Source organism: Odontomachus brunneus, unplaced genomic scaffold (genome assembly GCF_010583005.1).
Source record: "Odontomachus brunneus isolate Ranch 3 - 2012 unplaced genomic scaffold, Obru_v1 Obru_scaffold_025, whole genome shotgun sequence".
NCBI lineage: Eukaryota > Metazoa > Arthropoda > Insecta > Hymenoptera > Formicidae > Odontomachus > Odontomachus brunneus.
Genome location: NW_022639475.1, coordinates 148,720 through 171,675, shown reverse-complemented (window position 1 = coordinate 171,675; position 22,956 = coordinate 148,720). Strand labels below are relative to the sequence as shown.

Sequence of the window (22,956 nt, the reverse complement as noted above, 5' to 3'; positions counted from 1 at the left end):
AATCGAACATTCTGATAACGCAATAGATTGTTCTAGTTGTTTCAAACATTGTTCCAAAAGGACAAATCCGTAAGTTGAATTATTAATCCAAAAAATGAAAAGTGTTTTTGACCTGGCACCCCATTTTTTGAAAATAAAGCATTCCGATACCGATATAGATTGTTCTAGTTGTTCCAAACATTCCAAAAGCACAAATCAATAAGTTTAATTATAAGCCCGAAAAATTAAAAAAAAATTTTTTGACAGTCTATCGGATCAAGAGTAAACTTATACTATCTTTCTTATTCCAACCGAGATCTTTTTGTTCTGAGTTGTTCTAGGCTTAAGAATTATAGTTCTAGAGTATGAGACTCATAAGATCATTCGTTCTCCGAAAATTCGTAAAAAAATCGATTTGACAGTACTCGACGTCAAGAGTAAACACATGCTTCCTTTCTTGTTCCAACCGAGATCTTTTTGTTCTGAGTTGTTCTAGGCTTAAGAATTATAGTTCTAGAGTATGAGACTCATAAGATCATTCGTTCTCCGAAAATTCGTAAAAAAATCGATTTGACAGCACCCGACGTCAAGAGAAAACACATGCTTTAGTAACACAAGTTATTTTTGTGTTTCCACTTGATCACACACGGTAAAATTTTTAGTTAAGAATTCTAAAAAATTAGCGAATAATAGCGTGTGACATCCGAAGTGGAGTCCTGAGTGAAGCGATGTCTAGATTGCGTTAATTAGCTCCCCACGTGCCATTCTCCTCTAGCCTACCACCGTCTCTAACACAAAGTTACTCTTCTCGAATCGACTAATTTCACCGATTAAGTTATTCGTGATTATATACACGACGATTGATTAATTTTAATTATTAACTTGTCGATTATTTTAGTGAGAAAAAATTTCAATCAATTAATACTCGAAATTATGTGAGAGGCCAAGCACCTAAGAGACGTCTCTTAGGTCCAGTTGCACCAACATTATTTTGGCTTTAAGCGAGACTCAAACATGTGGATCTATCTTTCTTTCTAAACAAAGACAGACATATATTTAAATCTTAAATGCAAAATATATTTAAAGCTTAAAAGCGAATAACGTTGGTGCAACCGGCTCTTAAATACTTGTGTTATTTAACAAAAATATACTGTTCCTAATTAGCACTCCGCGTATACTTCGGCGTTGTGACACGTATACTTCCGGTATTCACCGTACTTGATGCAGAGACTTAGTATAACTTGGAGAACACGTCCCATTGTACTATGCATCACCACTTTGTTACGCTGCCTTGTACTGTGAAGTTTACTCTTGTGTGGAACAAACAATCTAATATTTGAAACTTACAGTCTAGGACATAAAAATCAATTAACATTTTATGGAATGAAAATGCTATGATGCACTCGAGAAAGCACGAGAAACAACAACCTTTAATTATCTTAAATAAAGTGACTTCTGTAGTATTAATGAGTGAGGAAATGGTAAGGAAGAAACAGTAAGAAGAGCAACGTGTAGCGTAATACACACATGATACAAGGAATTTCCCCACGTTAATGACCGTCATTAATAGTATAGCAAAATTATAGCGAAGAAACGCGCATTTTACTGTAGACTATAACGCGCGATCGATTATATTCGTTTAATGTTTTCGGTATCTTTGTGATAACAAGAAAAAGGTTACACTCTCGCGTTGACGTGCAATTCCCCGTTGCATCGCGCTAGATAGAAAAGTGCGTGCGCTTCATCTCTCAATACTCGCCTCAGAAAGCGAGATCGATTTCGAACAACGTGTTTCGGTGCATTGACTTCGCCAGCGGCAACGACGTCCAGTACCAAATGTGAGATGCGGAGTTCGCCGGTTGCATGCTCGGTCGCCTGAAAAATCCCTGCGCATTCCGCATTAAGCACGAAATATAAATACTCCGCTGAAACGCTGCCGCGTCTGATCAACCATTTGTCTCCACACATTCGCGATAAATAATCTACATATACTTGAGGTGCTAAACAGAAACCGCTGAAGTATTGTCTGGACTTATTTTACATGCAGAAAAGTGTCGCACCGTCGTGCGTGGTGTCCCCATGAAATTTCCGCGATTATAGATATGCAACTGCTTTCGCTGAATATTTTCCTATGCACCCTGGGCGGCATATGGCGGCCCGTCAAGTGGTCATCATGCTACGCTAAGCTACTGTACCACGCGTTCAGCTTCTACATAATAGTCTCGCAGTATTTTTTCGTGCTGACCCAACTCATAAATCTCGTAATCGTATTTGGCGACATGGATGAATTTCTTTTTAATTTCCTATCATGTTTGACTCTCATTGTCGTTTGTTTCAAAAGCACAATTACATTAATACGTCAAGATACGATCATCGACTTGATGCAGACGTTGTCGCAGGAACCGTGCAAGCCCCGGGACGCGGCCGAGATGGCGATACAGACGAAATTCGACGAGTTTATTAGGTAGGTCATTTTATTAAGCGCACTCTTTAAATTTTTTCGGGTAAAACTTCTTTCGAAAGACTGTTTGATCACTGATTATAACACCGTTATTAATAATCGTTACTTGAAATTTGCTTCAAATGAGATATACCGATTTGAATAGGAGATATATGTGAATCAGATATAAATTGCGAAATATGATATATTTAACAATTGCAAATGTTACATTTATTTAACAATACAAATGGAAAGTACCTTCAACTCTAAATTCCAATCTGAAAATCATACTTGAAACAAGTCTTAGGAAACGACTATTCACTCAAATTCGTGTCACTCATATAGAATGAATTTTACATTTCGAACCGTCGAGTGAATATTTTTATTCAAAATAGAAAAGTGAATATGTCATAGAAGCCGTCATAGAAACATATTCATTCTAATCAGTTGAAAGATTCAATTATATTGTATCAAAGTTCATCCTAAACTTGAGTAAAACATTAATTTTTAGATTTCATATGGCAATATCGCTTCTTTAAGTAAAAATATCGCTTCTTTATGTGACAATATCGCCACTTTTTACTCGTTTCGTATGAAATTCTACTTAAAAACGTTCACACTACATACTTCGATTTCAGTTATTTTATTTTAATTATTCATTCGATATTAATTATCTTATTTCTTCCATTTTTTTTATTGACTCTCACTATTTTACTAACACTCACATTTCCAGGTCATGCACGATAAAATACGGGCTTATGGCAACCGGCTCCATCACGAGCGTCACCATTAAATCAGTGGTCGAAATTATGAAGGGTTTCCTGCCTTACAAAGCGTGGATGCCGTACGATTTGAGTTCATTTGCGCCTTTCATGATCACGTCCATTCAACAGATGGTGACATTGGTCTTAGCCACTGTCATCAATATTGGCACGGAAACTCTGATATGCGGCATGATTTTGCAAACATGCGCGCAAATTGAGATTTTCGAGGAACGTCTTAAAAAATTGATAAACAACAGAAGAGTCAGATCAATCAATCAACAGAACAGCGGAAATCGTGAATGGTCCTCAACAGCTCCAACGAATCACCAAGAAGAGATAATATCCGCACACATACGTCATCATCTTATTATTTACGAGTTAGTTATATGTGTAACTATCTTTCTATATGTTCGTAATACGAACTTTTGTTCTATATTGAATTGTCTCATCCAAAGTGCATTGCAGGTACGCAAAAACAGTAAACAAGGTGTTCAGGCATGTACTCTTTGTTCAATTCTTCATAAGTTTAATCATCTTGTGTATGAGTGTGTATTACTTGTCGTATTACATTACGGATGTAGAAGCTACGTCTATGGTAGTATACACTATTTGCATGTTTATACAAATTTATATTTTTTGCTGGGCTGGAAACGAGGTCATACTTAAGGTAAGAGGTTATTTGCGCTTTACTTTCTGTTCCAGCAGACACACTTTGTGAATTTCCGAGTCGTTATTTTTTTCACTTTTTACGTACTTTCAATACTTTTACTGTACCGCTTTTCAGCGCTTCACATTTAACTGTCTACTTTTTTCATATTCTGAACAACCAATTTGAATTATTTTTGTACACACTGCAGTTTTTATCTAAAGTAATAATACATTCTGACTATAAATTCTCATTCTGAAGAAGCTCTTCTATCGACACTTTAAATGGGAAAATTGCTAACTATTTAGTCGTGATACAACATAAGGTCTTCAGTTCTATATAAACGAAAGCTGTCGTTATCAAGTGTTGGCTGGTTCAAGGCGAAGTAGAAGTGAAATTTCGATTAGTACTGAAAAATGAATGTAAAGCTGACGAAAGACTGACTCGACATTACTGTCAAATAATTATTTCCTTATTGCCATGTCGACAGAGTTCGAGTATAGGAAACGCAGTGTATCAGACAGATTGGTGTATGTTACCTACCAGCGAAAAGAAAGATCTACTGATGATTATGAAACGTAGTGCGTTTCCTATCAAATTTACCAGCAGTTTCCTGATCATTCTATCTCTCGAGTCTTTCAGTGGCGTTAGTATTACTATGACATGTGAGCTTCCTAATTTTAGTACATGACAGATCTCTGACTTTATGCTTCCTTTACAGATTCTCAAAACATCGTATTCGGCATTCAGCGTATTGCAACAAAATTCTTGAGATAGAAACAGTTGTAAAAAATTGGAAAGTAACGAATGTATTTACCACTAATATTAACGATAATAACTTTGTAGTATATGTAAAATAATAACGGCTGTATAGACGTCAAAACTTCCATCTGTATATATTCATCTTAAACTTATTATTCTCTAAAAATTATTATACTACATATCATCGTCATAACAACCTCCTTTTAATTATTATTAAAAATCTATGTGGTCACTTATAAAATAGTAGAGGATTTTTTTGTTTAGTTTGATCTAATGTACGAGCACACGACGGCAAAACTCGCTATCACAGTTTATCTGTCATGTGTGTGATCATTTACCAATATTCTCTAATTAATAACTCCAGATTTTACGTGGTCGTTTGCGAAATGGGAGAGAAATTTTGTGTTCATTTTAATGAATTCTACTTGCGCACAACGGGTCTGTCATGAATTGTGAGACACATGGTATATTACATCCCTTATTACATTGTCACGCACCATTGAACGATAAAGACCGCTTTTGTGAGAGAAATACAGTTTAGCGTATCGAAATTGCTAGGGACGTGACATGAAAAATCATAAAATTTCATCGTATGGAAACACGGTGGCATGCTCGAATACAAGGCACAGCGACTTTCCAACGTTGCAAATAAAGCGAATGTTGGCGGCTCGACTTGGAAATTCGGCCGCAGAACTAGAAGACGGAAAGCTCAGAGAAAACTCGAAAGTGACGTTGCAAATTCCGATAAGAAGTCTGTGCGTTATGGTAGGATTCCTTATGCCAAATGAAAGGTTTTAAAACGAAAACTTTCATACAAAAATGTCGAGGCTATAATAGTTTTCAAACGGGAAGCGATTATATTTCACCAATAACAGGGTTGAGATTTCGCGCGCTCAGGCACGTGAAAATAACAAGTGATAAAGTTGCTCCTACGAATGTCACTTTTTTTATGATATCATGATTATTGTATAAATTTACAATAACATTGTCATAATATGTTTTACTGCTTCTCTATTGCATTAGTATATTTTTATATGAATAACAGTTGTAGATACCTTAAATATGATTCAAGTAAAAATGACATTTCAACTTAATCTGTCAAAGTGTCGATCAATTATTACCATGAAGGTGTCCACTATTCTGTACTGCGTGTGGCACCTTTATCACTTGTCATTTCGGCGTGCCTGAGAGCACGAAATCTCAGCCCTGTTATTGGTGAAATTAATCGCTTCCTGTTTGAAAACTATTATAGCCTTGACATTTTTGTATGGAAGTTTTCATTTTAAAATGTTCTAAAGAATCTGCCATTAAAATAACATCCGGTAGTTTCGGGACACCCTGTATACAGGGTGTCCCGCGTAAGACGTGCTCGCGGGTCTATCTCATAGGCCTAGAAGTGGGAACTACGTCTTAGATCTGACACTGCGTGATAGAACCGCCAGTAATCGTCCATTTTATTCGCCGGCTGCGGCGAGCCGTATGTTTTGCCTGTTGCGTCGCGCGCTCTGATTTGCCCAACTATTTTAATTAATATCTCGAAATTTTACGTGGTTGTTTGAAAAATGATATCTACAATTTTTGTTCACTTTTATCTGTTCTACTTATATTTTCCTTTTGGCACGTTTTACGCGAGACACCCTGTATATATATATTTGTTTTTCTAAAAAAAAGTAAATTGTATGTAATCGTGACTATATATCGTGATTATATTTAAAAAAGTGAAAATCTGAATATAAATTTTATAAATCAAAAATATATTTTACTTTAAAAAAAAAAGTAAAACACGCAAGAAAATAAAGTAATAAATAAAAAAAATGTATACAAAAAGGAATTTATATAATAGAAATTTGTTGGTAAATATAAGAAATAAGTTGTAGTTTGATTTTTATATATTGATCTTTTATATCAGATATATCTATTGTAACTTGGTAATATAATGGGTCATTAGTTATAAACTATTGTAATTTGATAATAATGAATCATATACTTGGATCATTCTACTAATTTCATATATTTTAATTGAGTTTCTTTTTATAATTTTGGATTAAAATGTTTTGTTAGGTTGCATTTTACGCAAACATTTATAGAGGTTCTTAAATTAGGTTTTTGTTAAGTTTTTTATACGGGGTTTTTGTTAAGAACAATTTACAATCTTTATGTATTTGACGTATTTTTTATCTTAGTAAGCTCTTTTTAGTTTTGAGTTGTTATTCCCTACCCGAAACGTGTCGCTGTAATTGGAGATATTACGTAAAAGACCGAACGTGGGATAGCCGCAGGTGCCCGGTTCGATTATCACAAACTGATTTTGAATAATGATTGAATGAAAGATAAAAAAGTTTATTCTGTGAAAACACGTTTTTCCATAACAATAACAATCTATGTACTGTTTTAACGCATAATACGTACTGTATGCGTACATACTCTGTGTGTGTTTTCTGCGGTTCAAACGATTTGCTCCGTCATTTGTTCTACTCGATAAGGAGAAACGCGTGGACCCACAATTTGGAAGACATTCTGGTTGTACTGTATGCAAGACGTCCCAGACTCTCCTCCGCATATTTTATGGAAATGTAGGACGGGCTGAGGTAAACATAAAAGTCCTATAACGTTTTGCATTATTCGCAATAATAACCGAGAAATTAATTGTAAAAGATTAAGGAAAAACGCATGCTGAATGGTTGCGAAAAGAGTGCTCGCGACCCAGTAATATAGCAGGCAGATGTCAGCACGTGGCGAATGGTAGATTAACGCGCCACTATCTGCGATTATATCGTTGCACTTCTCTATCTCGCCTCGGCGTGGTGCGACAAGGTATAAGATCGCAGGGATATAAGCATAGGCAGTGAGGCATTGTCTTTCCAATCACCGCGCGTCGAAATCTGCGCGCTATATTATTATGTTGCGAACGCTCCCTCCTCAACCATTCAGCGTGCATTTTTTTCTTAATCTTTTACAATTAATATCTCAGTTATTATTGCAAATATCGCAAAACGGCATAAGACTTTTGTATTCACCTCAACCCGTTCTACATTTCCGCAAAATATGCGGAAGAAAATCTGGGACCCCCTGTATAGAGTGATATACATTTCTTGACGCACACAGTATATGAGTTGTGATAGCAAACATATTGTATTATGTCGGATCTCACGTGATCCATTCATCAATCTTCTTTAATTAATAATTCAAAATTTCAGTGTTTGTGAAATGGAAGAGAAATTTTGTGTTTAGTTTAGTAAATACTACTTGCACACAGGTATGTTATAAATTGTGAGACACGCGGTATATTACAGCCTTTGCTACATCGTCACCCACCATTGAACGATAAAGACCGCTTTTGTGAGAGAAATACAGTTTAGCACGTCGAAATTGTTGGGAACGTGACATGAAAATTCATAAAAATTTCATCGTATGGGAACGCGGCAGCATGCTCGAATGCAAGGCACAGCGACTCTCCAACGTAGCAAATAAAGCGATCTTTAAAGTATTGCGACAACGAAGGAACGGTAAGAAGAGCGCCACATAGCGTGATCCACAGATGATACAAGCAACTTCTCTGCCTTAACAACCGTCATTAATTGCATAGCAACACAAAATTACAGAGAAGGGATACTACGTATCGTAGATACGCGGTCGTTTATATTTGCTGACAATTTTCCGTATTTCTGCGATATGAAGGAATGTCTTCGCAATAACACGCACCCCATTACAGTTTATAACTGTCATTAATAGCATAGCGTTACAAAATTACAGAGAAGGAATCCGCGAAGTATCATAGCCCACGATACATGGTGGACAATATTTGTTTAGCATTTTCTATATTTCCGTGATATGAAGAAACGGGTTACGTCCCAGCGTTAATATACATCCCATTACATTGTGCTGAATAGAAAAATACGGGAAGAAATATTTCGAAGAAAAACACGCTATAGATATTCACGGTGGTACTTCTGTACGGCACGTATATGCTGTACATCCTCGGTTATTTTTTCATTCCGCTATTAGAGACATGCGATTGCTTTCATTGAATTTTTTCATATGCACTCTCGGCGGTATATGGCGGCCCGTCGAGTGGTCGTCGAGCTGCGCTCATCTACTGTATAACGCGTTCACCTTCTGCACGATAGTTCCTTTGTACTTCTTGGTACTGACTCAATTCATGGATCTCGTTCTCGTAGTCGATAACATGGACGATTTCACTACTAATTCCCTCATGTTTCTAACCATCGTAGCTGCTTGCTGTAAAGCTACGATCGCGTTGATACGTCGGGACGCAATTATCGATCTGGTGCACACGTTGTTGCGGGAGCCGTGCAAGCCCCGGGGCGCCGAAGAGACAGCGATACAGACGAAATTCGACGATTTTATCAGGTGAGTCATTTCATTCGGCGCGAATTTTATTGACTTCCGCGTTTTTATTGATTTTTATCTGCCGCTATTTCACTGATCACTCACGTTCCCAGGTCATGGTCGATCAGATATTCGCTGCTAGCGACGAGTTCCGCCACGGGAGTCACCATTAAATCAGTGCTAAACGTTATGCAGGGTATCTTGCCTCACAGAGCGTGGGTGCCGTACGACGTGAATTTATCTCTACCCTTCTGGATCACGTCCATTTTACAGATCATATCCTTGATCTTCACCACTATCATCGACGTCGGCACGGAGACTGTGATCTTCGGCTTGTTCTTGCAAACGTGCGCGCAACTTGAAATTTTCGAGAGACGTCTTTACAAACTGGTGATCAACAAAACAGCAGCGAGATTGTCCGGCGCACATGAGAGATGTTTCTTACCGAATTACAAGGAAGAACTAATATCCTCGTATATACACCATCATCTCAGTATTTACCAGTTAGTCATGCGTGTTGTTATCCTTTCACGTGTTCGTGATACAAAATTGCATCCAATACCGAGTTGTCTCATCCGACGTGCGTCACAGGTATGCCAAAACGGTAAACCGAGTATTCAACCAGATACTCTTTGTACAATTCTTCGTCAGTATATTGGTATTGTGTACGAGTGTGTATTACTTGTCGTCTCACATTATGGAAACCGAAGCTGCGACTATGATAATATATACCTTTGGCATGTTTGTACAAATTTTTGTCTATTGTTGGTCCGGAAACGAGGTCCTACTTAAGGTGAGAGGCTATTTGCGTTTCACTTTCTGTTCCAGTGAACGCACTTTGACAATTCCCGAGTCGACATTTCTTTCCTACTTTAGACTCTCACAATATATTACATCGATCTTTCAGTGTTTGACATTTAACGTGTACTTCTTTTTGATATCTCGAACGATCGACTCAATATATTCCATTGGACTCACAGCTTTTAAAGTAGAACAATGAATTTCGTTTTTTGGATATTTCCGCTGCGAATTTTTATTTCTTAGAAGCTCTTCTTTCATATTTAACAAGCGGAAAATTGTTGATTATTTTTTCGAGATATAATGCAAGAGCACAAGTCTCACTGCGAAAAAGCATTTTTGTTGGTTTAAATAAATATCTTGGTGTAATATGAACAAATAAAAAATTCCGGTGGAAGTTATGTTCTACTCAAAATTCTGCTGAAATTAATCAGAATTTTGTCAACTTGAATAGAATTCTAGTAACTTCAAGCAGAATTTTCATTCGTCCATATTTCAATAGATATTTGGTTAATTCAACAAAATTCCTTTTTTCGTTCAAGTGAAAGTAATCATCCTTTAAGATCTATTAATGTTGGAAGATTCAGATCGACAATAGAAGCGAAATTTCGACTCAATTGGAAGCTAAATTAAATTCAACTTAAAACTGACGATTGACTCGATGTTATTTTCAAATAATTATGTTATTACTATTATGTTGATAGAGTTTGAGCACAGGAGACGCGGTGTATCATATGGATTGGCCTCTGTTATCCATCAACGAGAAAAGAGATCTACTGATGATTATGAAACGGAGCACAATTCCTATCAAATTTACCAGCAGTTTCCTGGTAACTCTATCTTTACAGTCATACGGTAACGTTAGTATTACTGCGATAAGCGGGCTTTGTAATTTACACACTACACGTGAAGTTTATTATATTATGCTACTTTTTTAGATTCTCAAGACATCGTATTCAGCATACAACGTGTTACAGCAATCCTGAGATATAAAATAATCCAAAATAACGCGTGAATATATTTAGAGATAATAATAATAATAATTAAATTCCATAGAATAAATAAATTCTTTTCAGTAGAAAAACGTTTTTCCATAACAAAAATCCATGTGCTACTTTGGCATATTATATATACTGTGTGCGAGACATTTCAGGGTGTTCTCCACGGTTGACACATCTTCCGACATTCGTTCCACTCATCGAAGAGACACACGCGAGGGCACACAGTTTGAAGAACATATCTGCTTGTACTGCATATATCGCTCACCTTGCTATATCGTTCCGCAATGTTGAACGATGAAGTCTGTTCTTGTGGGAGAAATACACAAACACATTCTGGCATATCGAATTGCCGATATTGTGACATGAAAATTCATAAACATTTTATCAAATAAAAATGCGACAGTATGCTCGAATACAAGGTACAGCGGATCTTCCATGTTGCAAATAAAGCGACTTTTATAGTATTCATGAATGATACGAAGAAAATTTCGGTAATTTCGGTAAAATAATAAAGGTTAAGAACGCTACGGAAGAGTAACACCATCGTAATAAGCAGCATATTCCTTGTGTGTCTTCTACGGTTGAAACGATTTGCTCCGTCATTCGTTCTACTCGACGAGAAGCGTACGGATTCACAATTTCGAGAACATTCTGGTTTGTATTGTATATAGATTGTTTTACCTTTCTTGACGCACACAGTAGATGAGTAATAGCAAACGTATAGTATTGTATCTTATCGCGTATAATCTATTCATCAATTTTCTTTAATTAATAATTTAAAACTTCAGTGTTTGTTTGTGAAATAAAAGAGTGATTTTGTGTTTAGTTTAATGAATTCTACTCGCACAAAACGGATATGTCATTATGAGATACATAATTGTGAAATACATAATTGTGAGACACACAAATTGTGAAATATACGGTATGTTACACCTCTTGCTACATTACCACGCACCATTGTACGATAAAGACTACTTTTGTGAGAGAAATATAGTTTAGCACATTGAAATTGCTGGGGATGTGACATGTAAATTCATAAACATTTCATGGGATGGGAACGCGGCAACATGCTCGAAAGCAAGGCACAGCGGCTCTCCAACGTTGCAAATTAAGCGACCCTTAAAGTATTGATGAGCGACAGCGGAGGTACGGTAAGAAGAGCCCCACATAGCGTAATCCACAGACGATACAAAGGAACTTCTCTGCGTTAATAACCGTCACTAATTGCATAGCATCACAAAACTACAGAGAAGGAACGCTACGTACCGTTACGCTGTCGTTCATATTTGCTGACAATTTTCCGTATTTCTGCGAATGAAGGAATGTCTTCGCAATAACACGCAACCCCATTACATTGTGCTGAATAGAAGAGTACCAGAAGCGATATCGCTCGAAGGAAAGCACGTTAAATATTCTCAGTGCTATATCTGTACGGCACATATGCGCCATTTTCCCACGGTTATTTTACACTTAGGGATAATAGGGATGTAAAGCCTTTCGGTAATCCAAGCTAAGACGTGATTCCTCATCTGATTTTGTATTTTTCTATTCTTCGGACATCAACGTCGGTCAATTGCTGAAATACGAATAACAAGCAGACAATCGTAGACGCGACGTCGCTAAAAATCAAAAGTGGAACCGATTTCTACCGGGTTTATCGAACTTGCGATTCGTCGAAGACTACGATCTTTGATGCCACATGTGAGATGCGGATGCGGTTGTGGTGTTAATTGCTTGCACGTTCAGTTTTATGGAAAATTATCGCGTATCTTATATTAAATTCAATTTTCCTTACGACATGCGTTGCGTTTAATCGACTATTTATCTTCAATCGCAATAATTTATCGATATACAAGTGACATGATAGATATAGCGCCGCAAAAACATTGTTTGAGTTATTTTACATGTAAAGAAGTGCTGCGACATCAGTTCCCGATATCTCGATAAAATTTCCGCGATCACAAGCATGCAATTGCTTTCTTTGAATTTTTTCATGTTCACCATAAGCGGCGTATGGCGGCCTATCGAGTGGTCGTCGAGCCGCACTAAGGTACTGTACTACGCGTTCAGTTTCTACACGATAGTCTCGTTGTATCTCTTGGTGATAGGCCAAACCATAGATCTCATCTTTGTGATTGATGACATGGACGATTTCATTATGAATTCTCTCATATGTACGACCATCTTTGCTGTTTGTTGCAAAGCTACGATCACAATAATACGTCGAGACGCGATCATCGACTTAGTGCAGATTTTGTCGCGGAAGCCCTGCAAACCCCAGGATGCGGACGAGATGGCGATACAGGCGAAATTCGACAAGTTCATCAGGTAGACCGTTTCAGATACATACTCTAAATTCTTTAAATTAAAATTTCCCTCAAAAAGTAGGGTAAAGCACATCGCGCTTCGATGAGAATTATTTGATTGATATCCATGTGTTTTTGTTCACTCTCATTATTTCATTGACAATTATGTCTAGATTGTGCACGTTAACATACGCGATTATTGCGGCGAGTTCTTTCACGACCGTCCATACCAGAGGGATATTAAATATGATGAAAGGTAACTTGCCTCACAGAGCGTGGGTGCCATACGATTTGAGTGTTTTTCTGCCCTTTTTAATCACGGGCATTCAAGAAATCGTAACTATGTTTTTTGCTACTATCATCAACGTCGCCGCGGAGACTTTGATCTTCGGCATGTTTTTGCAAACGTGTGCGCAAATTGAGATTTTCGAGAGACGTCTTCACAAGTCGGTGATCAACAAGACAGACAGATTAATCGACAAACATAGCGAATGTTTCCCAGATACTTCGACGAGTCATAATGTAGAGATAATGTCTGAACATATACGTCATCATCTCATTATCTACAAGTTAGTCATACTTGTAGCTATTCTTTTATATGTTTGTGATACAAAATTTTGTCCAATACTGAAGTCACTGATCCAATGTATATCGCAGGTATGCCAAAATGTTAAACAACGTGCTTAACCCGATACTCTTCGTTCAATTCTTCATCAGTATATACATCTTGTGTATGATTGTGTATTACTTGTCGTCTCATATTAAGGAATTCGAATCTATCTTTATGGTAATGTACGCCACGAGCATGTTTTTACAAATTTTTATCTATTGCTGGTCCGGAAACGAGGTAATATGTAAGGTAAGAGATTATTTACGTATCACTTTTCGTTCTACGAGACACACTGTACGAATTCTCGAGTCGACATTTTTTTCCCATGTAGATTCTTTCAAAACTTTTATTTTGAGACTTTCAACACTTAACATTTAACGTCTATTTTTTTCGTTTTCTCGGGCAATTAATTCCAATTATGTTCATATACCATATTTTCTGTCTAATTAAAAGAATAAATTTTATCTTCAAATTTTTAATTGAAGAAGCTCTACTGTCAAAACTCCATATGGGAAATTGTTTACTTATTCAAAAGACAACTTGAATCCTATATAAACGAAAGTTATCATTATCCTTTAAGATGTAAAAATACTGACAGGTTCTAATAGTAGCAGCAAAAGTAGAAAAGAATGTCATTTCGTGTTGGAAACTGAATTAAATTCAATTTAAAGACGACAGGCTGGCTTGACGTTTCTGTCAAATAATTATTCACTATCATGTCGACAGAGTGCGAGAATAGGAGACGCGGTGTATCAGACGAACTGGTCTATGTTGTCCATCAGCGATAAGAAATGTCTACTGATGATTATGAAACGTAGCACGATTCCTATTAAATTTACCAGCAGTTTCTTGATAACTTTGTCTCTCGAGGCATACACTGGCGTTAGTATTATTATGATATGCGAGTTTTCTAATTCTAATTTAGTAATTAGAGATTTCTTACTTTATGCTTCTTTACAGATTCTCAAAACATCGTATTCTGCATTCAACGTATTGCAACAGAGATCTTGAGGCAAAAACAGTTGAGAATAATTCGAGAATATAATCGATGATAATAATATAAATGACCTTGTAGTATATGTAAAATAATAGTGCACGTGTAAATGTTAAAATTTTCGCCTGTCATTTATTCATCCCAACTTTGTTATTCTTCACTCGAATCATGTCATTATAATTGGTAGTATTATATACAAGAGCGAACGCAGGACAGCCGCAGGAGCATCTACTTACAAACTATGATTTTGACTAAAGATGAAAAAATCCATTTAGTAAAAATACTTTTTTCCAGTAACAATTTATGTACAGTTTTAGTGTATAATACGTACTGCGTGCGAGACATATTCTCTGTGTGTGTTCTACGGTTGAAACATTTTGCTCCGGCATTCGTTCTACTGGACAAAGAGAAGCGCACGTATTCATAACTTGGAAAACATGTCTGGTTATACTTCAGGATATCTGGGTATTCCCGACACAGTAGATAAGCTGTAATAACAATGTTTATCATATCGCGGATGATCAGTTAATCAATCTTCTTTAATAATGCCATATATACAATTTTACATGAATGTTTGCGAAATAGTAGAGAAATGTTGTGTTTAGTATGGTGAGTTCTGCTTGCACACAACGAGCGTGTTGTGAATTGTGGGACGGTATATTATATCCCTTGTTACATCGTCCCGTTCCACCGAGTGACTGCTCTTGTGAGAGAAATATATTTTAGCGCATCAAATTTGCTGGCAACGTGACATGAAGTTTCATAAACATTTCATCGTATGGGAACGCAACGGTATGTTCTAATACAAGACACAGCGGCTTTTAAACGTAGCAAATAAAACGACCCTTGCAGTATTGATGAACGACAGCGGGGAAACAGTAAGAAAGGAACTATAAGGAAAGCAGCAAGTAGCGTAATATTCGCGCACGATACAGACGACTTCTCTTCGCTAGTGACTATCATTAATAGCATAGCGATACAAAATTACAGAGAAAAAATCCGCGAAGTATCATAGCTCGCGATACACGGTGGACAATATTTGTTTAGAATTTTCTGTATTTCCGTGATATAAAGAAACGGGTTATGTCCCAGCGTTAATGCGCATCCCATTATATTGTGTTGAATAGAAAAATACGAGAAAAATACGAGGAGAGATATTTCGAAGAAAAGCACGCTATAGATATTCTCGGTGGTATTTCTGTACGGCACGTATATGCTGTTCATCCTCGGTTATTTTATATTTCATAATTAATAGAATGCATAAACCTTTGATAATCGTAGCTGCGACGCGATGTCATCTGATTTCGTTTGACTTTAGCCCTTGAGCTTTTCATTTCTTCGGACATCCACATCGGTGGATTGCTACTACGCGAATAGTAAGCAGTAGCTCGCAGACGCGAAAAATCGGAAGTGCAACCGATTTCGAATACAAGGGTCGGCGAACTCAATTCGTCGAGGATCTTTAGTGCCGTATATGAAATGCGGACGCCGTTTGTGGAGTTAACCGGCTGTGCATTCACTTTCATGGAATCTTGTCGTCCATCCTGTATTAAATTCAATTCTCCTTGCGACACCGTCGCGTCTGATCGACTATTTATTCGCGATAATTAATCGATACATAATTGGCGTGTTAGACGAAGCAACGCTGAAGCATTGTTTGAGTTGTTTTACATGCAGAGAAGCGCCGCATCGTCGCGCGTGGTGTCTCCATGAAATTTCCGCCATTACAGACATGCAATTGCTTTCGTTCAATTTTTTCATATACACCATGGGCGGTATATGGCGACCCATCGAGTGGTCGTCGAGCTGCGCTCAGCTACTGTATAACGTGTTCACCTTCTGCTCGATAGTCCCTTTGTACTTCTTGGTGCTGACACAATTTATGGATCTCGTTCTCGTAGTCGATAACATGGACGATTTCACTACTAATTCCCTCATGTTTCTAACCATCGTAGCTGTTTGCTGTAAAGCTACGATCGCGTTGATACGTCGGGATGCAATCATCGACCTGGTGCACACGTTGTTGCGGGAGCCGTGCAAGCCCCGAGGCGCCGACGAGACAGCGATACAGACGAAATTCGACGAGTTTATCAGGTGAGTCATTTCATTCGGCGCGAATTTTATTGACTTCCGCGTTTTTATTGGTTTTTATCTGCCGCTATTTCACTGATCACTCACGTTCCCAGGTCATGGTCGATCAGATATTTGCTTCTAGCAATGAGCTCCGTCACGGGAGTCACCATTAAATCGGTGCTAAACGTTATGCAGGGTATCTTGCCTCAGAGAGTGTGGCTGCCGTACGACGTAAATTTATCGCTATCCTTCTGGATCACGTCCATTCTACAGATCATATCCTTGATCTTCGCCACTATCATCAACGTCGGCACGGAGACTGTGATATTCGGCTTGTTCTTGCAAACGTGCGCGCAACTTGAAATTTTCGAGAGACGTCTTTACAAACTGATGATCAATAGAACAGCAGCGAGATTGTCCGGCGGACATGGGGCATGTTTCTCAGCGAATTACAAGAAAGAACTAATATCCTCATATATACACCATCATCTCAATATTTACCAGTTAGTCATGCGTGTTGTTATCCTTTCACGTGTTCGTGATACAAAATTGCATCCAATACCGAGTTGTCTTATCCAACGTGCGTCACAGGTACGCCAAAACGGTAAACCGAGTATTCAACCAGATACTCTTTGTTCAATTCTTCGTCAGTATATTGGTATTGTGTACGAGTGTGTATTACTTGTCGTCTCACATTATGGAAACCGAAGCTGCGACTATGATAATATACACCTTTGGCATGTTTGTACAAATTTTTATCTATTGTTGGTCCGGGAACGAGGTCCTACTTAAGGTGAGAGGCTATTTGCGTTTCACTTTCTGTGGCAGTGAGCGCACTTTACCAATTCCCGAGTCGATATTTCTCTCCTACTTTAGATTCTCACAATATATTGCATCGATCTTTTAGTCTTTGACATTTAACGTATTCTTCTTTTTGATATCTCGAATGATCGACTCAATATATTCCATTGGACTCACAGCTTCTCTCTAAAATAGAAGACTGAATTTCGAGTTGACTTTGACTATGAGTTTAGTATATTTTGACTTTAAATTTTTATTTCTTGGAAGCTCTTTTTTTTATATTTAGCAGGCGAAAAATTATCGAATATTTTTTCGAGATATAATGCAAGGGTACAAGTCTCACTGTGAAAAAGCACTTTTATTGTTTAATTAAATGTCTGGTGAAATATGAACAAATCAAAAATTCCGATGGGAGTTATGTTGTGTTCAAAATTTCTGCTAAAATTAGTCAGAATTTTGTCAACTTGAATAGAAATCTGGTAACTTCAAGCAGAATTTTCATTCGTCCATATTTCAATAGATATTTGGTTAATTCAACTAAATTCCTTTTTCCGTTCAAGTGAAAGTAATCATCCTTTAAGATCTGTAAGTGTTGGAAGATGCAGGTCGACAATAGAAGCGAAATTTCGACTCGATTGGAAGCTAAATTAAATTCAATTTAAAACTTACGATAGGTTGACTCGATGTTATTGTCAAATAGTTATGTTATTATTGTTATGTCGACAGAGTACGAGCATAGGAGATGCGGTGTATCATATGGACTGGCTTCTGTTATCTATCAACGAGAAAAGAGATCTGTTGATGATCATGAAACGTAGCACAGTTCCTATCAAATTTACCAGCAGTTTCCTGGTAACTCTATCTTTGCAGTCATATGGTAACGTTAGTATTACTGCAAGCCCTTATACGCGGGCTTTGTAATTTACACACTACACTAGAGATTTCTTGATTATGCTTCTTTTTTAGATTCTCAAAACATCGTACTCAGCATACAACGTATTACAGCAGTCCTGAGATATAAATTATTCAGAATAACGCGTGAATATATTCGGAGATAATAATAATGATAATGACGTAGTGTATGTAAAACAATAGCGGCTGTATAGACATTAAAATTTCTGTTGAATGTTACTTTCAATCTTGTTACTCTCCACTCAGATTATGTCATTATAATTTTAAAAATAAATAAATTCCTTTTTGTAGAAAAATGTTTTTCCATAACAAAAATCCACGTGTCGCTTTGGCACATTATATACACTGTGTGCGAGACATTCGGTGTGTTCTACGCAGTTGACATATCTTCTTCCTGCATTCGTCACATTCGTCAAAGAGACGCACACGCGGACACACAAAGTCAAGAACACATCTGCTTTTACTGCATATATTACTCCACTTGTCATATCGTTCCGCACTGTTGAACGATGAAGTCCATTCTTATGAGAGAAATACACATTTTGACATACCGAATTGCCGGCGTTGAGACATGAAAACTCATAAACATTTCATCAAATGAGAATGCGACGGTATGCTCGAATGTAATAGATACAGTGGACTTTCCATGTTGTAAATGAAGCGACTTTTACAGTATTCATGAGTGATACGAAGGAAATTTCGTGAAGAAAAGGAACGCCACTGAAGGATAATATCCATAGTAACAGGATTAGTTCAAAGGCAGAAATTAAAATCGCGCATAGTCTGTTTGCAATAAGTGTTCAACTGTGTTCGCTTCGAATTTAATTATCTTACCGACGTTGGAACAAGTTACAGTCGTGTCGGAGTATATCGACCTTATCACGTTGCGATAATAAATATTCGACAAATGCGCTTATGATTGAGTTTTTTGGGTGACTCCCTCACGAGATTCTAATTAAACTAATCAACCGTTAATTCAGTCGGTAAAGCTGAGTTAATGGAAAACAATACGGAATTTGTTATTAAGACACGTGGAAGAAAAATCTCTTGTTCTTTCTGTGTATAACTTATATTTAAAATTCCTACTTCCAGAAAGAGTTAAGTATTACTCGTTTTCTGTTTTGTTAACACTTATCGTATTCTCTCTTTTTTATTATTTTTAGACAAATAATTACTGAACATTGCTGAAAAATGATTGTTAGAAATTTTGCCAGTTAATCATCGATTAATTTAACTGGAGTGTGGCAAAAGTGATCCTTAATTAATTGACTAACTACTCAGATGTATTTATTATTTAATGATACATTAATTGGATCGTGTAATTTAGATTAAAGAGATTATATTTTTGCGTGGTTATAATTTTGTCGAACTATGCATGTGAAAGATGATGGTAAATTGTAGACCTAAATGGTAGGTATTGTTTCATAAAATTGTAGCGACATATACGATTATTCTATTTTATCTGAAAGTTTTTATCTGAAATTGTTTGTCGTATATATATACAATTTGTAACTATATAATGCTACTGATTTGATATATCTCAGATATTCGGCGTACACACATGGTACCATTAGATATTTCTTCCGTTGAACATTATTCTAGATGTTCCTCACGTAGAGCGACGTTGCGCCTTTGCGCAATATACTTTCGTCTCAATAAGTCGCTCGTAATTACGAGAATGCAAATATTTCGGTTCAATTTTTTACTATACACCGTGGGTAGTGTATGGCGGCCTATCGCGTGGTCGTCAAATGCTGCTAAGTTCTTGTATAACGTATTCACCTTCTGTACAATTATACCGCTGTACTTTTTGATGTTGATTCAATTTATGGATTTCGTTTTTATCGTCGATAATATAGACGATTTTGCCAATAACTTTCTCATGTTCATGAATTTCGTCACCGTTTGTTGCAAAGCCACGATCGCCGTGTCCCGTTGGGACGAGATCATCAGTTTGGTGCAGATGTTGCTAACAGAACCGTGTAGGCCGCAAGATGAGAATGAAGTGGCAATACAAATGAAATTCAGTAAGTTTGTTAGGTGAGTAAGCGTGATTACGCTTGGCGTTATGATAACCGACTGCAAGTGATAACCGATTCTCGTGCGTTTCTATTGATATCACACAGAGAAAAGTGTACTTGAAAATCTATTTATGGGATAAATGTTTTTTTTACAGAAATAAATTTTATATCCCGCAAACACATTGTCAAGTATTTCTTGCTCAGTGTGATGGAGCGCGTGCAAATCTTAATTTTCTTTTTCTTTTTTTTTCAACAATGTATGGAAACTGATATCGACTCCGCATTTCGCAGATTATGGTCGATCCGATATTCGCTTCTAACAATGGGTTCCCTTATGGGCGTTACGGTAAAGTCGGTGCTGAACATGATGCACGGTATCTTGCCGTTTCGAGTATGGTTGCCATACGACTTGAATGTGTCTCTGTCGTTTTGAATCACATCCATTCTACAGACCGTGTCCTTGATTTTCTCCACTATCATCAACTTTAGCACGGATACTCTGATCTTCGACTTGTTCTTGCAAACGTGCGCGCAACTTGAAATTTTCGAGAGACGTCTTTACAAACTGGTGATCAACAAAACGGCAGCGAGATTGTCCAGCGGACATGATAGATGTTTCTTAGCAAATTACAAGGAAGAACTAATATCCTTGTATATACATCATCATCTCAGTATTTACCAGTTAGTCATGCGTGTTGTTATCCTTTCACGTGTTCGTGATACAAAATTGCATCCAATACCGAGTTGTCTCATCCGACGTGCATCACAGGTACGCCAAAACGGTAAACCAAGTATTCAACCAGGCACTCTTTGTACAATTTTTCGTCAGTATATTGGTATTGTGTACGAGTGTGTATTACTTGTCGTCTCACATTAAGGAATCCGAAGCTGCGACTATGATAATATATAGCTTTGGCATGTTTGCACAAATTTTTATCTATTGTTGGTCTAGAAACGAGGTCCTACTTAAGGTGAGAGGCTATTTGCGTTTTACTTTCTGTTCCAGTGAGCGCACTTTGCCAATTCTCGAGTTGACATTTCTCTCCTACTTTAGACTCTGACAATATATTGCATCGACCTTTTAGTATTTGACATTTAATGTGTACTTCTTTTTGATATCTCGAACGATCGACTCAATATAATCCATTGGACTCACAGGTTCTTTCTAAAATAGAAGACTGATCTTCGAGTTGACTTTGACTTTGACTATGAGTTTTGGGTATTTCGGCTTTAAATTTTTATTTCTTGGAAGCTCTTCTTTCATATTTAGCAGGCGAAAAATTGTCGAATATTTTTCCGAGATATAATGCAAGAATACGAGTTTCACTGCGAAAAAAGCACTTTTGCTGGTTTAATTAAATATCTAGTGAAATATAAACAAACCAAAAATTCCAGTGGAAGTTATGTTCTGTTCAAAATTTCTGCTGAAATTAATCAGAATTTTGTCAACTTGAGCAGAATTCTGATAACTTCAACCAGAATTTGATTCGTACACATTGCAACGGATATTTGGTTAATTCAATCAAATTTTTTTTTCGTTCAAGTAATCATGAAAGTAATCATTATAATTTAATTTCCGTGAAAGTAATCATTATAATTTAAGATCTGTAAGTGTTGGAAGATTCAGATCGATAATAGAAGCGAAATCTCGACTCGATTAGAAGCTAAATTAAATTCAACTTAAAACTGACGATAGGTTGACTCGATGTTATTGTCAAATAGTTATGTTATTACTGTTATGTCGACAGAATGCGAACATAGGACGCAGTGTATCATATGGATTGGCCTTTGTTATCCATCAACGAGAAAAGAGATCTACTGATGATTATGAAACGGAGCCTATCAAATTTACCAGCAGTTTCCTGGTAACTCTATCTTTGCAGTCATACGGTAACGTTAGTATTATTGCGATATGCGAGCTTTGTAATTTATACACTACACGTGAGATTTATTATATTATGCTCCCTTTTTAGATTCTCAAAACATCGTATTCAGCATACAACCTGTTACAGCAGTCCTAAGATATAAACCATTCAGAATAACGCGTAAATATATTCAGAGATAATAATAATGATAACGACGTTGTAGTATAACAATAGGGGCTGTATTTAAACATTAACATTGTAAACAGTAAAATTTCTGTTGAATGTTAGCTCAATCTTATTATTCTCCACTCAGATTACGCCATTATAATTGGCAATATTATATAGGATGTCCCAGATTCTCCTCTGCAATTTTTGTAGGATCGTAGAATGAATTGAGGTAAACGTAGCAATTCCATAGCGTTTTGTGATATTCGCAATATATCTCAAGATATTAATTGAATAAGATTAGTAAATAATCACGTATATATTCATATATTAGATTAAACTAAAAAGTTCTCTATTACTTCGTAAATGACTACATAGATTTTTAGATATCAATTAAAGACGATTTATGCATTATCGCACACAGTCGTGTAACAATTTTCTTCATTAATAAATAGAAATCTATTTGCAA

The 22,956-nt window shown here is 36.8% G+C and overlaps 2 protein-coding genes and 1 pseudogene across 2 annotated transcripts in view; 2 read left to right on the top strand and 1 right to left on the bottom strand.

The window, feature by feature from the left end:
* The window catches only part of LOC116842468 (carboxypeptidase M), a 92,713-nt gene that overhangs the window by 51,864 nt on the left and 17,893 nt on the right, over window positions 1-22,956 (bottom strand). The gene's annotated exons all lie outside the window — the stretch shown is intronic.
* LOC116842453 lies at window positions 1,530-15,126 on the top strand. Its single transcript, XM_032811700.1, has 14 exons — window positions 1,530-2,443; window positions 3,153-3,560; window positions 3,649-3,850; window positions 4,320-4,475; window positions 4,551-4,593; window positions 8,482-8,962; window positions 9,055-9,444; window positions 9,533-9,734; window positions 10,444-10,603; window positions 12,861-13,068; window positions 13,220-13,615; window positions 13,704-13,905; window positions 14,383-14,538; window positions 14,617-15,126. Exons 1-14 carry the CDS (start codon window positions 2,082-2,084, stop codon window positions 14,665-14,667), a joined length of 3,417 nt encoding a protein of 1,138 aa, XP_032667591.1. The 5' UTR covers window positions 1,530-2,081; the 3' UTR covers window positions 14,668-15,126.
* Window positions 16,142-22,478, top strand: LOC116842464 (annotated as a pseudogene).